The 13948-nt window shown below is 42.3% G+C and overlaps 1 protein-coding gene across 12 annotated transcripts in view; it reads right to left on the bottom strand.

Annotated features, from left to right (window-relative positions):
* The window catches only part of loco (regulator of G protein signaling family member locomotion defects), a 248221-nt gene that overhangs the window by 229565 nt on the left and 4708 nt on the right, over positions 1-13948 (bottom strand). For all 12 annotated transcript variants that reach the window (XR_012967485.1, XR_012967484.1, XR_012967486.1 and 9 more), the window contains exon 2: positions 4096-7694. Coding sequence is in view for 8 of the 12 variants with exons in the window: in XM_076206034.1 (XP_076062149.1) it covers positions 4096-7659 (3564 nt within the window). In the remaining 4 variants the exon portion in view is untranslated. The remainder of the gene's footprint in view (positions 1-4095; positions 7695-13948) is intronic.

The following is a 13948-nucleotide window of genomic DNA, read 5'->3' as shown; positions in this document are numbered from 1 at the left end:
AAGATAGCTCACAGCTCATATATGACCGATCTATGAGTAATATTGTGACCTCACACGCACACACACACACCCAACTCGCAGCCCACGAGTTGGAGTAACGACTCGCAGCGCAGTGATACTGGCATCATTTCAGCCCCGTGTGTGTGTGTTTTCCAAAGACACCCATAACACATTATACATGCATACAAGTATACATACATACATACATTCACACATACATACATTTACACACACACAAAAAAACCCACACACATAAACTACTGCATCACATAGGTTCGCCATATCGGCAAGGTCACACGATGTAACTCAGGGGTCATTAGTCTCATGGAATAGAAGACCACAATGCACTTACGAGTCATCCCTTATTGCACATCGCGCTACGTGCTGTCGCGTACTCTCAACTCGGGGCCCCCGTGAACATTGGAGGGAGAGTGAGGAAGAGGGAGTGAAGGGAGGGAGTGTGGGAGAGAGGGAGGAAGAGAGATAGGGAGAGAGGGAGGGAGGGAGAGGGAATGGAGGGTAGGGAGAGGGAATGGAGGGTAGGGAGAGAGGGGTAGGGAGAGAGGGAGAGGGGGAGCGAGGGAAGGGAGGGAGAGAGGGAATGGAGGTGTAGGGAGAATGGGAGCGAATGGGAGAGATGGAAGAGAGGGAACGAAAAGTGGAGGGAAGGGAAGCGAAGGAAGGGGAGGGAGGTGAGGAGAGGGGAGGGAGGGAGATGAGGAGAGGGAGGGAGGGAGGTGAGGAGAGGGAGGGAGGGAGGTGAGGAGAGGGAGGGAGGGAGGTGAGGAGAGGGGAGGGAGGTGAGGATAGGGGAGGGAGGGAGGGAGGGAGGGAGGGAGGGAGGGGAGGGAGATAGGGAGGGAGGGAAGGGAAGCGAAGGAAATGGGAGGGTGAGAGGTTGAGAGGGAGGGAGGGAAGGAAGGGAAGCGAAGGAAATGGGAGGGTGAGAGGGAGGAAGGGAGGGGGAGGGAAGGGTGAGATAGAGGGAGGAATGGAGTGAGTGAGGGAGGGGAGTGAGAGAGGGAGGAAGTAATAGAAGGAAGGAGAGGGAGGGAAGGGAGGGAAGAAAGGAAGGGTGGGAAGAAAGGAAGGGAGGGAAGGAAAGGAAGGAAGGGAAGGAAGGTAAGGCAAGGAAAGGGAAGGGAAGGGAAGGGAATGGAAGGGATTGGAGTACGATAGAATATTTTCTTTCTTCTTCTTTATGCTCCACCTCTGTGCCCGAGAGAAGATTTATTATGATTTCCGAGTATTTATGATTCATAGAACGATAAGGTCCTTGATCTCCCTCGTGATTAAAAACGCGACACATTCTTTAAATACACAATATAAGAACATCCCATACCAATAAATACCAACGTCAAATCACCATCTACATGGACAGAAACGCCAGTAAACTACTGGTTGTAATAACGAACAGTAAATCATAAAATTACGACCCCTATATGGGCACGGATTATCCATAACTATAGTCACCCCCCTACATTTCCGAGAAAACCTTGGCCCCGAGACCATTCACAGAAAACGGGACTTATTGCGTGCGACGACCTGCAACACGCATTATGCACCTCAACGATACTTGCTCCCAACTCTTCCTTCTTAGGATCCAATTCCATTGTAGCATTTTCGCCCACTATATTCACGGCATATAAGCTTGCTAGAAATCTAGTAATAAAAATATAGATATAGACATGCTTACTACATTTCATTAATTAATACTATATATATATATATATATATAATTTCTATTCCTACTTTCGAGCCTATGTAAAGAAAACATTTGCAGATTCTCCTTCTGTCTCTCAATTTAATCTTATGACATCCACAATGAAAATGCAAAGTAAAACAAAATGTTGTTGTAATCATTACAAAACAGTTTACAACGAAAACACACGACAGTTTGTAAATCTCCCCTTCAATTACGAGGCCAGAAGCACAAAAAACATAACTGAATGATTACATAAACATCTTGGTATGTAAATGAACTCGTGAATGCGTATATGACCACATTTTAATAAATAAAATATATCAATAACAAGTATTACAGATATTTCGTGTTCCCATGGTCCAATAAAGGTTATCATATTGGTCTATTTTTCCTCCGACATCCTTCCCCCGACCTCCATTTGAATAACTGGAATTTAACTTCGCTTAGTAATCTAGACCTCTCTAAAAACATTTCAACAGTACGTCTAACAATCGTATGGGTTATCTTACCATGACGGGAAGATAATTTGATATTTGGAAATTTGAAAAATAGAATATTGCAACCGAAGTCGTTTTTTCTCAAACGAACTCTCAACCGTCAACGCTGGCGAAGCCCGTGGAAGCCCAGTGTGATAACTCGTGCAGTGGATCACTAGAATATTTTATCTTATTTTTATTTATTTATTTTATTATTATTTGTTGCATTTATGCCCCCCACCCCCACAATCTTTGACCATTCAGCATTTGGGAGCCTATGTTGAGCAACTGCAGTTTGTAATGTTTCATTTACAATCAAACATATTACCTAATTGAAAATTGAGCGGAACATATATTGTCGTGTCTGCGCGTGGCTTGGGATTTAAAAAAAAAAATTGTACAATCACACAGAGGAAGCCCATTCTCTCAAATTACGGCGATTTCCACAGGCGGCTTGGAGATTAATGTGTGTGTGTGTGTGTGTGTGTGTGTGTGTGTGTGTGTGTGTGTGTGTGTGTGTGTGTGTGTGTGTGTGTGTGTGTGTGTGTGTTTGTGCAGCAATTTTGCGTCCTTCAGCGTTCGAAATACAACGAATTCGAACGAACTCGCCAAACGAAGGAAGGAAGGAAAGAGGGAGGGAAGGGAGAAAATGAGGTAGAAAGGGGGGGGGTAAAGAGGAAGGCAGGAAAGGAAGGGAGGAAGGGAGGAAGGAAGGAAGGAAAAGAGGAACCTTTATCCGAGACGGTGCAGAGGGGGGGGAGGAGGAGGAGGAGGAGGAGGAGAAGGAATTCAAAGACTTCAACAGCATGATGTGCGCGAGGGTGTGGATGTATGTATGTGTGTGCGCGCGCGCGCGCTTGATGCAAAGACTTATAACGAGAATTTGAAAATAAACAGGAAAAAAAGAAAATGGAGGCGAATCTTCCTCAAAGAAGACTCTTGTAGTCCAATGTTTGTCTACAACAATAGTTGAAGTCGTCATTACAAGTAATAAACTGTGATGGATCTGTGCTATTACTTCCCTTGGCGAGGGGGGGGGGATTGATGGGCGAAAATAGACAAACACCAACCTACCTCCTCTCCCTTATGTTACCGTTAGGAAACACACATACACACATGAATTTGAGTTATGATCAACTGGAGAGTAAGAGACGGGACCCAACGAGCGTTGATCCTTTCCTGTATACTACAATTAGGTAAACAAACACTAACAGAGAGAGATGAGAGGGAGAGCGAGAGAGAGGAGAGGGAGAGCGTTAGAGCGAGCGAGAGAGAGAGAGAGGGAGAGCAAGGGGGAGAGAGAGTGAGAGAGAGAGAGAGAGAGAGAGAGAGAGAGAGAGAGAGAGAGAGAGAGAGAGAGAGAGGAGAGAGAGGAGAGAGAGGAGAAAGAGGAGAGATAGGAGAGAGAATGATAATGAGTGAGAGATATGAAAAAAGCAACAACTAAAAATGCTCCCAGCCTAGCTTTACAGATCATACAGAAAGACTGAATAAGCTAGAACTGCTTGAAAGAAGAGAAAGAGGGGATGTGACTATTGTCTTCAGAACTATAAAAGGAGCAGATTTAATCAACAGAGAAGAATCATTATTGCAAGACAAAAATAAGGCAGACATGGAAGGCGAATTAAAAAAGGGAAGACATTTGAAGAATATTTATAAACGCAATGTTCCAAACAAATTAATTAATTTGGGGTAATGCTGTAGAAGAATCTGTCCTGTCATACAAATTAATTCAAAGTTAAGTATGACTCATAAATACACAGAGATAGAGGCCCTGCAAACATATTTCTTATCCTGAACAAATGAATGAAAAAAGTAATCCAACATTTCTTCCTGGAGAGCTCTCCAGTTGCAACAGTTTACTAGTTCTACAGCATTCAAACTAAACAATCTATAATGCAAGACTGCACTTACCTGTTCGGAGTCTGAATCAGGAGAAAATTCGTCCTGAGTTGGAGGATGCACATCCTGGCTGCCTTCCTGTTCGCCAGTATTTTCCGTGTTCTCCGTGTGTTCGTCCCCAGAATCGAGAGGACCCCCAATGCCATGGAGGCCTCCAATACGCGAAAGGCCTCCCAAGGGCGCTGGCGACACATGGGACGGATGGCTGGCCGGGTGAGCTATAAGTCCGCCTGCACCCGAATTATCAACTCGAGCCTGCCGATGGCGAGGAGCAACAGCCCTAAATGCACCACGCTGCTCCACTAGAAACGGTCCGACGTGACTGTATCGAGTTAAATTCGTCTCTGATGCATGCAGAAGGCGTGCCAAAGGTGTGAGAGAATTTCCTGATATTCCTTGAGGTATATGACGCAGTTTGTCTAGCCCGTGATCGCTCTCGGAGCCATCACGGTAGCTGCTGCCATTGCCGTAGCTAAAGGAACCTACCACACCATCGCTTGTCGAAGAATCGCGTAGGTCTTCTAGTGAGCGAGTAAACGACCTCTCAGATGGCGCACGAGGCCTTACGGGCATCACAGCACCTATGGGCATTTGCGGTAATCCATATACTTTGGGTGACAGCTTAAGAGAAAGTTCAAGATCCAGCTCTTGGGAACTGCCAATGGGTGTTGCGGAAGAGTGAGGTTTAGCTTGGCTTGTCGAAGGATGATTGGAATTGTTTGTAGTGGACGGAGAGAAGGCACGAACACTCAGCGGGTGGATACCACCCGTGTCTGAATCTCGCCGATTAATTTTCTGCGACACCTTAACGAGGTGCTCTTGTTTATGTTGTAGGTATTTGTGCATGGAGTGCCGAATGGAAGCCACATGCACGGGACTTTCCACACTGGACATATAACCTGGCGAACGTTCAAACCCTACAGGGTCCGGCATTGCTCGCACCGTGAGGCGATCCGTTCCAGGTGCACCACCACCATCACTATTGTCATTGATTGGCGTTTTAGTGACATTTCTATCCCAACAAGGAGTCGTACCAACCAAAGCCGCATTACACGGAGTTCCACTACGTGATGCCATCATGCTCTCGCTAACGCTGCCTCGTCCACCTACACCTTCACTAACGCTGCCTCGCACACCGACACTATCGCTAATGCTCACGCGAACATTTTCACTAATAGCAGCTCTAAGGTCATCCGTTATGCTTGCACGGCCATCCGTTAAAGCAGCTCGCATGTCATCTGTCACACTGGTCCGTCCATCTGAGATTGCAGCACGAATATCATCCGTCAGACTTGAACGCATCTCGTTCAATCGCTTTGGATCATTAACACGAACGTTGTCCAAATTGACTCGAACTTTGTCTGTGACACTAACACGAAGATTATCATTCATATTAGCCCTTACGTTGTCCAGCACTTTAGCACACGGGTTCTCGTTACAACCAACGCGAACTTTCTCGTTGTGGTTGGGACGTAAATTGTTGGCACTAACATTGGTAATATCATTAAGATTGGGTCGGTGGCTGGTGTTCCCCATAGCTTTGTGAACCATCGCATGAACACTGTTGCTCACATTGGAACGGGGATTGTCTAGGCCAGACCGAAGGTTGTCGTTGTGGTTGGGACGAAGGTTGTTGACCAACTGAAAGTTCTGGATCCGCAGTCTCTGGTTGTCGTCCACCTCCACCACAAAGACCCGGTCGTTGTGGTGGTGGTAGTGGTGGCCTCCTTCGTCTCGAAACCCGATTCCCGAGTCCGAGTTTGAGGAGTTGGAAGAGGTGTTCGAGTGTTGGGGGGACATTTGAGCTTCCATGTCTATCAGGCCCGGTGCGCCCCCGGTATCGAGGTGGAACCCCACCCGATTTCTGTACAAACTCATAATCACGTGCAAGATCGGGTCTGCCGAGTCGGGAAACTCGTTGCAGTGATTATTCTCGGGGTGGGGCGTGCACTCCAGGCGGAAGTTCTTCGCTCGTCTTGCATGGTCGACGTGCTGCACCATTCGTGGATCCACCATAAACACATGGCATGACGAAGATACACTGACACCATCCTGACTACCATCACTTAATTCGTCTCCAGATAAACCATGCTGAGTCACAAGTCCAAAGAACTTTTTGTCGTCAGCATAAACTCCACAAAAAGTAATTCTTTCTGCTGGATACTGTGCCAGTGTGAGACCGTGGGGATTGGTGAGTACTACTCGTTCCGTAAAAACCGACATGAGCACGAGTGTGTGGACCTTCTTCTCTATTCTTAGTCTACGAATGCAATTTCTGATAGCTGTGAGTCTGGATCCACCCTGAGGTTCTTTCGGCATTTCAATTGTTCCCAAGTAGCCCACTACTGCACGGTACAAAGCTTCCCCAAGATCCACATTCTGGCATGAAGCTGCCTGTAATTCAGCCAGGGTCGGGTACAGCAAGTTGTTAATCTCCTGCTCCGTGATTACATTGTAATTCTCACTAGGTGCGGGAAGGGCAACATCTAAGGGAGTGCGGGGCAATGGCGATGTTTGCCGTTGCTGCTGCTGCTGCAAATGCTGCTGGAGATGTTGTTGCTGTTGCTGCTGCTGTTGCTGCAAAAGTTGTTGATGAAGTTGAGTTTGAGGTTGCGGTTGTTGGTGAAGCTGTTGCTGCTGAAGTTGTTGCTGTTGTTGCTGGTGAAGCTGTTGCTGCTGTTTCTGCAACTGCTGATGGCCCTGTTGCTGTTGCTGTTGTTGTTTATTGGGCTGCTGCTGATTCTGTTGCTGAGAATGTGAAGAAGAGTTTTGAGGCTGTTGTTGCTGCTGAGGTGGTTGTTTGGGTGGAAGCTGATTATGCTGCTGCTGCTGATTCTGCAGTTGATGCTGTTGCTGATTCTGTAACTGTTTGTTCTTGGGAGCTTTGTCCTTTTTCTTTGCCGAATGCCTTGGCCTCGGAGGATGTTGCGGTCCTTCCTTCACTGCTCTTGGAGTCCGGGCAATACGCGTCTCCGCCATAAGCAGTCGTATCTGATCGGGTCTCAGACGAGAGGGCGAGCCAGGGGCTGTCGGCACTGGGGTCGGCTTGGCCTGAGAGGGTCCAACAGGAGCCACCATAGGGGCTTTGGGAGGGTAAAGCTTTTCTGGCCATTCCTGATCGGGGAGAATGCCCTCCCCCATCTGCAGTGCCTGCTCACTAAAAATAGCACCACTCTGCAAGTCCCGCACCACCTTTTCAGCCCGCGTCTGCTGGTGCTTATGACGGAGACGGTTCGGATATTTTGGTTTCGGCCGGTTAACCGTGACAAACTCATCGTCAGAACTATCCGAATAATAGTTCTCGGCAATCTGAAGTTTTAAGAGCCCCGTGGAGGACCCAATCAACCGCACTACGTCATCGTGCAAGGCCTTGCTCACATTCTGTCCATTTACAGCAATGAGGTAGTCTCCTGGACGCAACCCCGCTCGTTCTGCAGGTGATCCATTGACGATGCAGGAGAGGATGCATGGTAGTTGTCCACTAATGGTGAATCCAAAGCCCTTCTTCCCTCGTGTGATTTCCACTGTTCGTACTCCATAGCTTGGCCGTTTCTTTCGTCGGCGGTTCCCCTGCATTGCGCTCCACCTATGGCACTTTTATGGCACAACACCTGTAAAGAAACAAGAGGAAACATCAGTCTTTTACTGCCAGTAAACACCAAAACTATCGAAAGAAAAAATATGAAAAAAACAAAAATAATAATAATAATAATAATAATAATGTGTATACATTGTGACGAATGTGGATAGGAGGTAAAGGGAACATGGGCTGAGGGAAATATTTTTATTCCTGACTAGTTTCGCCTGACTGGCTTCTTCCTCTGAAGAAGCCACTCAGGCAAAACTAATCAGGAATAAAAGTTTTTCCCTCAGCCCATGTTCCCTTTACCTCCTATCCACAATAATAATAATAATAATAATAATAGTAACAATAAGCATATCAAATATGTAATATGAAGAAAAATAAAAAATTCGCTGCCACTCCTTCATAAATCTTCTAATATTACTACATACTTTGGCAGACCAAAACATAGCACAGCAAAGAAATAGAAGTCCATTAAAATCACAACAGTTCAAAGCACATTACAATAAAAGCAAACATAAAACAATAATCAAAACTATACTTCAACACAAACAGCACAAGTGGAAATTGCTAGCCTATGATGGATAATGAAGCAGACCATGCACACTACTATCAATCAATCCATTGCCCCAGTTCTCTTTTGTAGGTATGTGGTCCCAAGGAAATTGGGTACGTAAATATGTGCTGCTTTCAATAACCACTTGTGGATACAAATATTTTTCATTTCAGTGCTTTTCTCTCTGTGTATTCTCCAACAATCCATTAATTCCTCTCCTCCTCCTCCCCTCTCATTCACTGTTGCACGAGCACAAATGCCATGGCTGAATGAATCAAGAATTCGAGGTTTAGCAACCATCATGCAGAGGAGCTAGAAGGTTCAAATTACTCATCTAGGCAAACAAGTATATATAAAAAAAAAAAAAAAAAAAAATTATAATAATAATAATAATTAAATAACATTGGCATATTTCAATACAATGCAATTACTCAAAGTTTGGAAGTAAGAGCAGAAAGGAAAAGGCAGTTGAAGAGCTGGATAAAGCTGCACTGCAATGGATATAAAACCCTTCCTTGCCTCAGCCAGGAGACAATTTAGTAATACAAGTCTGAGTGCAACATCCTTGGCAGGGTTTGATTTATCACCCATGAAGGTCATTTTTAATGTTGTTTATCGACTGCTGCCTTCACCTCAATGAGCTTGAGGAAAAGTACAAAAGCAGCAGGTAATACAGAGGAAAGTCATCCAAAGAGATTTATTAAACTTGTACACTGGCCTCCTAATGCCCAATATGAATATAATTTTATAGAATGATAAATTGGGGAATTTTAATAGAGTGGTTTTGGAATGTGTACGTACACACACACACAAAGTATCAACACAGAATTGGCCTAGCAACAGATTCCAAATGACCCACAAGCAACCATAACAATGACGGCACTGAGGACCTCATTCTACACTGCCCTACTCTTCACTCAATCTAGACCACACAAATTTCTACCTTGAGAGATTTGGGATTCAAACTGGTGGCTGATGGGCTGCTGGTCTTGTGCAAGAGAGACCTGGGGCAATGGACTAATTGATAAGTGTGCAATCTGACTTGGCAATCCCTCTTATGAGGAGAAAAGGGCCTTCGGTTTGTGTGTATATATATATCCATACATATGCATATATATACACACAAACAGCAATGACATGGCACTAGACAAACATATCAACAAAACAGTCGGAGAAACTTTCAATTTACTAAGATCAATGAAAGTGGCCTATTACTATCTGGATGAAGTAATGGTAAAGAGAATATTAGGTACGTTGATAACACCATGATTGGAGTATGCTGCAGCACTATGCTCACACAGTACTAAAAAGAACATAAAAGAAATTAGAAAGAATTCAAAGAGCAATCACTAAGATGGCACCAACACTCTCCAAATTGACATATCAACAAAGATTGGACAAACTCGAACTACCAACCCTGGAACAAAAAGGAGAAAGTGGATATCTACTAACCAGCTACAGAATTATGAAAGGGATGGAAGTCCTTGAAAGAGATGATTTACTAAAGTGGGATAAAAGAAAAACAAGAGGACATAAAAAAAATTAAAAAGGATAGTTACAGTAGAGATCTGAAAAAGAATAGCTTCCCTCACAGAGTGGTAGATATCTGGAACAAATTGAATGAGGAAACAGTTAGTGCAAAAACTATACAAGAATTTAAGATCAAACTGAATGCTGAAAGATACAAAAGCAGGTCACTATGAGCATAGCTCTCTTCCAGTAAAATACGACTAGGTAAATACAAACACACACACACATATATATATATATATATATATATATATATATATATATATATAGATATATATATATATATATATATATATATATATATATATATATATATATAGCCAGTAAAATTTGGCCATTGCAATCATATCTACATTATCCCATGTCTGCTGAAGACAGAAGGCGTGGTACCTACATAAAAAGTGTTGGGCATGTGATAACTTTTTGGTAAATTGCTTATGCAATTGATCAACCATTCTGTACCAGATATAATTTGGCTGTTAGTCAGTCTACTCTATTCATCTTCATGACACCAGATCAGTAGTGAACGGTTTATATCCTCTCCTGATGAACTACTGCATAGTGGATGATACTTTTGTTTTTATTTTGGCTGCTGAACTCTCCCCCCCCCCAAAGAAAGGAATTAATAGTGTACAATTCAAAACAAAAGAACATCATGACTGGGTAACTGAAACAGAAGAGGGTCCAAAGAGTGATTTCTATACTTTTCAAAGTATCTAGTTTTGACTTACAACTTCTAGTTATATACTATAACAATTTTAAAAATGAACATCTAGTCATTCCTAAATTGTTCAATAACTGAGCCCATCCTTTGTTTCAACCAGAAGCCTGCCACAGTCTTGGGGTAGTTTTCAAATGCTCTACCCAATACTTATACATTGACTTCAATCTATAAGTATCATTCCAAATCATACCAATTGGTTCTTATCACTTTTTTTTTTTTTTTTAGCTCAAGGTCCCAATAGGCTGTTTTATTTAGTTGCACATAACACCTTGGCTGGCAGAGAGTGCATAACACACAGAGCGTGCAGTGTGCAAAGTATATGTGTGTGTATATATATATTAAATTATTTTCCGTTGTTTCTTGTGTAGTCCTTTGGCTAGAACGGTGGATCCCTCCCAGTTTGGTAGGTGTCCCTGTGTGTCTATGTGGTTAACTAGAGCATTTGTTTCTCGGTGGTGTCTAATTTCCGCTGTATGTTCCCTGAGTCTGTTGTTAAGTCCTCTGTATGTCTCTGCGTAGTATGCACTGTCGCATCCATTGCAGGGAATTTTATATACAATGCTATTGTCATGGTTTGTCTTGGTTTTGTTTGAGATCAAGTGTCCTATTTTCTTCCCTGTGTCATTTACTATGATAAGTCTTGTCTGTCTCAATATTTTGGAGAGCATGTGAGAGAGGCCAGAGTTAGGAACCACAAGATATCATAAATCTGTTCTCTCTTTACTTTCTTTCCTCTGATTTTAATGGTTTTCCATAGTGATGTCCCTAACATGCCCTCTGGGTACCTTAGGTTCCTGAATGCAGTGGTCATGTATTTAATTTCTTCTTGTAAATACTCTTTGCTGCATATTCTAAGAGCCCTAAGATAAAACCCACTGATAACTCCTGATTTGGTCTTTTTGTCATGTGCACTTAAATAGGGGATGAAGTCATCTTTGTTGGTATACGGTATACCTTGAACCTAGTGCTGTCATCCGATCTGATGATGACAGTGTCTAGGAAAGGTAGACAACCATTGGTTTCTTCCTCTACTGTGAATTCAATTCTTTTGTCTATGTCATTCAGTTTTTCTAGTAGGTTTCTTATGTTGGTTGTTTTGTGTGTAATGAAGAGGATATTGTCGACATAACAGTACCACTTGGAATTATCTGGGATGATATGTAGAAAATATCCCCTTTCCAACATTTCCATGTAGAGCGATGCTGCCACCGCACTCAATGGAGACCCCATTGGAAGTTCTTCATATTTTCATGGATAAATTGTTACTTAGAGTATTACTGGCATTTCTCTAAAACTTTAATGGATGTTACTGGTATTTGTTTCATGTGTATTATATTTCAGTTTCCTTCATCTTCACAGACAATACAAAGGTGCAGAAGTACATCAGCCTAAGTACACACAAGCATGGAAGGTTATCTGGGCTAACCTGACCTAGGTCATGGTTTGACCTCACATTTCCTCCAATACTAGTCTGGAAATAATCCCCTCCACACCTGTATTAGGGGAGGCTCAGGGACTGATGAGGTCAACTAATTACCAAGGTCAGGTTGCCCCCATTAACTTCCCTGCTTTTGAGTGTATATTCTAGCTGTCTTACTTTTACATTATGTTGTTTCTCCAAAGATATAAACAAATTATCATATCCATTTTGCCTTCTTCCATGTTTTTTGCATAAGCAATATATATAAAGCTGCATAAACACATATAAGCAAACTATATAAAATAAAGCATCAAGAGTATCAACAGGATTCGCCAAAAACCATGCCAACAGCCACCTGCACACAGAAACCAAAATCCTCCCCATACAATATCACATGCTAGAGTCCTAACCCCATGAATCCATCTCATTATCTCACATAAGCCCTACCAGCTGGTCTGCTTGCAGCTACTGTCACCAAATGGCAGGTGGTCAGGAAGCATAAACAACAAAACCTGCATCGAGTAATGAAAAATAATAATAATAAAATAAATAAATAAAATATCAAACCCTCTACAAGGACTAATTGTAGTTCCTCGAACGATTCCTAAGCAGTAAAGCACTGCATTTCACTTGACTGAATTTGGTTTCTCTAAAAATATACAATTTCATAACTACATTACCATAATATGATAATGTGTCTAATGTGATGCACAAAAATGTACATATGATAAAAATAAAAAAGGATTAAAAAAATGTGTATGGTATAAAATTTGAATTTTTCTCTTTTATAGTGTGAGCTTTTGTCTTGCAAGCTTCTTTTGCAAGCCCTTCACTGTGACCACTGGTTCAGCCCATAAGTCACTCAATGAAGAGATTTTGTGTTAGTCTGTAAAGATTGAGTGTCATACTCTGACTTCTATGTAATGGTTGTACCTGTGGCAACTGGTTTCTGTTGCCAGGCAGGGCAGATGTGTGTTAGTACAGCTTTAATACTAGATGGTGACCAGAATGCAGGTTTGCCAGTGAAATTCTTTATTGACTCATAGGGGAGCAATTTTTCTGATGAATAAATCTCTGGGGAATTCTTAAGTAAAGTACCTGCCAGTCTGTTGTGGAGTGCTTGCTTTGGATGTACTGTGGGGCATTAGAGGTAGGTTAATGTCTATCAAGGTAAATAAATGTTTGCCTTTATTTTTTGTATTTCTTTATTTTTTGTGTATTCACTATATTGTATTGAACGAAATGTTTATGCAGCCTGTACTCGTCATTGTCTTGGTTATCTGGCCTACTGTGGGAAAAAGTCTGTTGACCCCTGATGCAGATGTTTGAGCAAAATATATTTGGGGTTCTTTCCTTGTCACATTTGGTGGCTGTTTGAGTGGTGTGATGTAACTGGTGGGTGGGTTCCATGGCTACAGATGGGAACTAAGTTTTATCAGTTCTTTTTTCTACATCTGTATATTCTGGCCAGTTGGCTTCATTGCAGTATTTGTCTTCATATGGGTAATTTTTTTTCTCCTGATAATTCTAGTGACATACAAAGATGGGTACGTTTGAAATAAAGAAGAAAGGGCGGCACCATCAAATTACGAGTTCATGGTGGGAAGACAATGTCACTGTGGGATGTGGCAGGGCCATAACCATGGAGATACTAGGAGGCAATGCCACTACTCCAACCCCCCCCCCAACCAAGAAAAAATAAAATAAATAAATAAAATAAATATAAAAAAGACCATCTCCCTATATGCCACTACCCAGTGAATCATTTACATAATTTTGGTTATCCAGATTCTTATTTTAAATCTATAGATATGCAAAAGAGAGTAATTCTCTATTGTGCATATGAAATAAATATAACCTTAACAAACAGCATGATTTTTGTTCAATTAACATAGGTATTTATAATTCATATTCAAATCAACTCCATTATCAAATGTATTCAAAACTAAGCAAACATTAACAAAATGGTTTTGTAAGATGCCTGATACAACATGCAATTTCAAGCTATTTTTTTCAATAACTTTTGTGAGAAAAAATCTGACCATCACTACT

The sequence above is a fragment of the Oratosquilla oratoria genome, chromosome 22 (genome assembly GCF_046742065.1).
Source record: "Oratosquilla oratoria isolate Oo_2021 chromosome 22, ASM4674206v1, whole genome shotgun sequence".
NCBI lineage: Eukaryota > Metazoa > Arthropoda > Malacostraca > Stomatopoda > Squillidae > Oratosquilla > Oratosquilla oratoria.
This window is presented reverse-complemented; position numbering and strand designations above follow the sequence as displayed.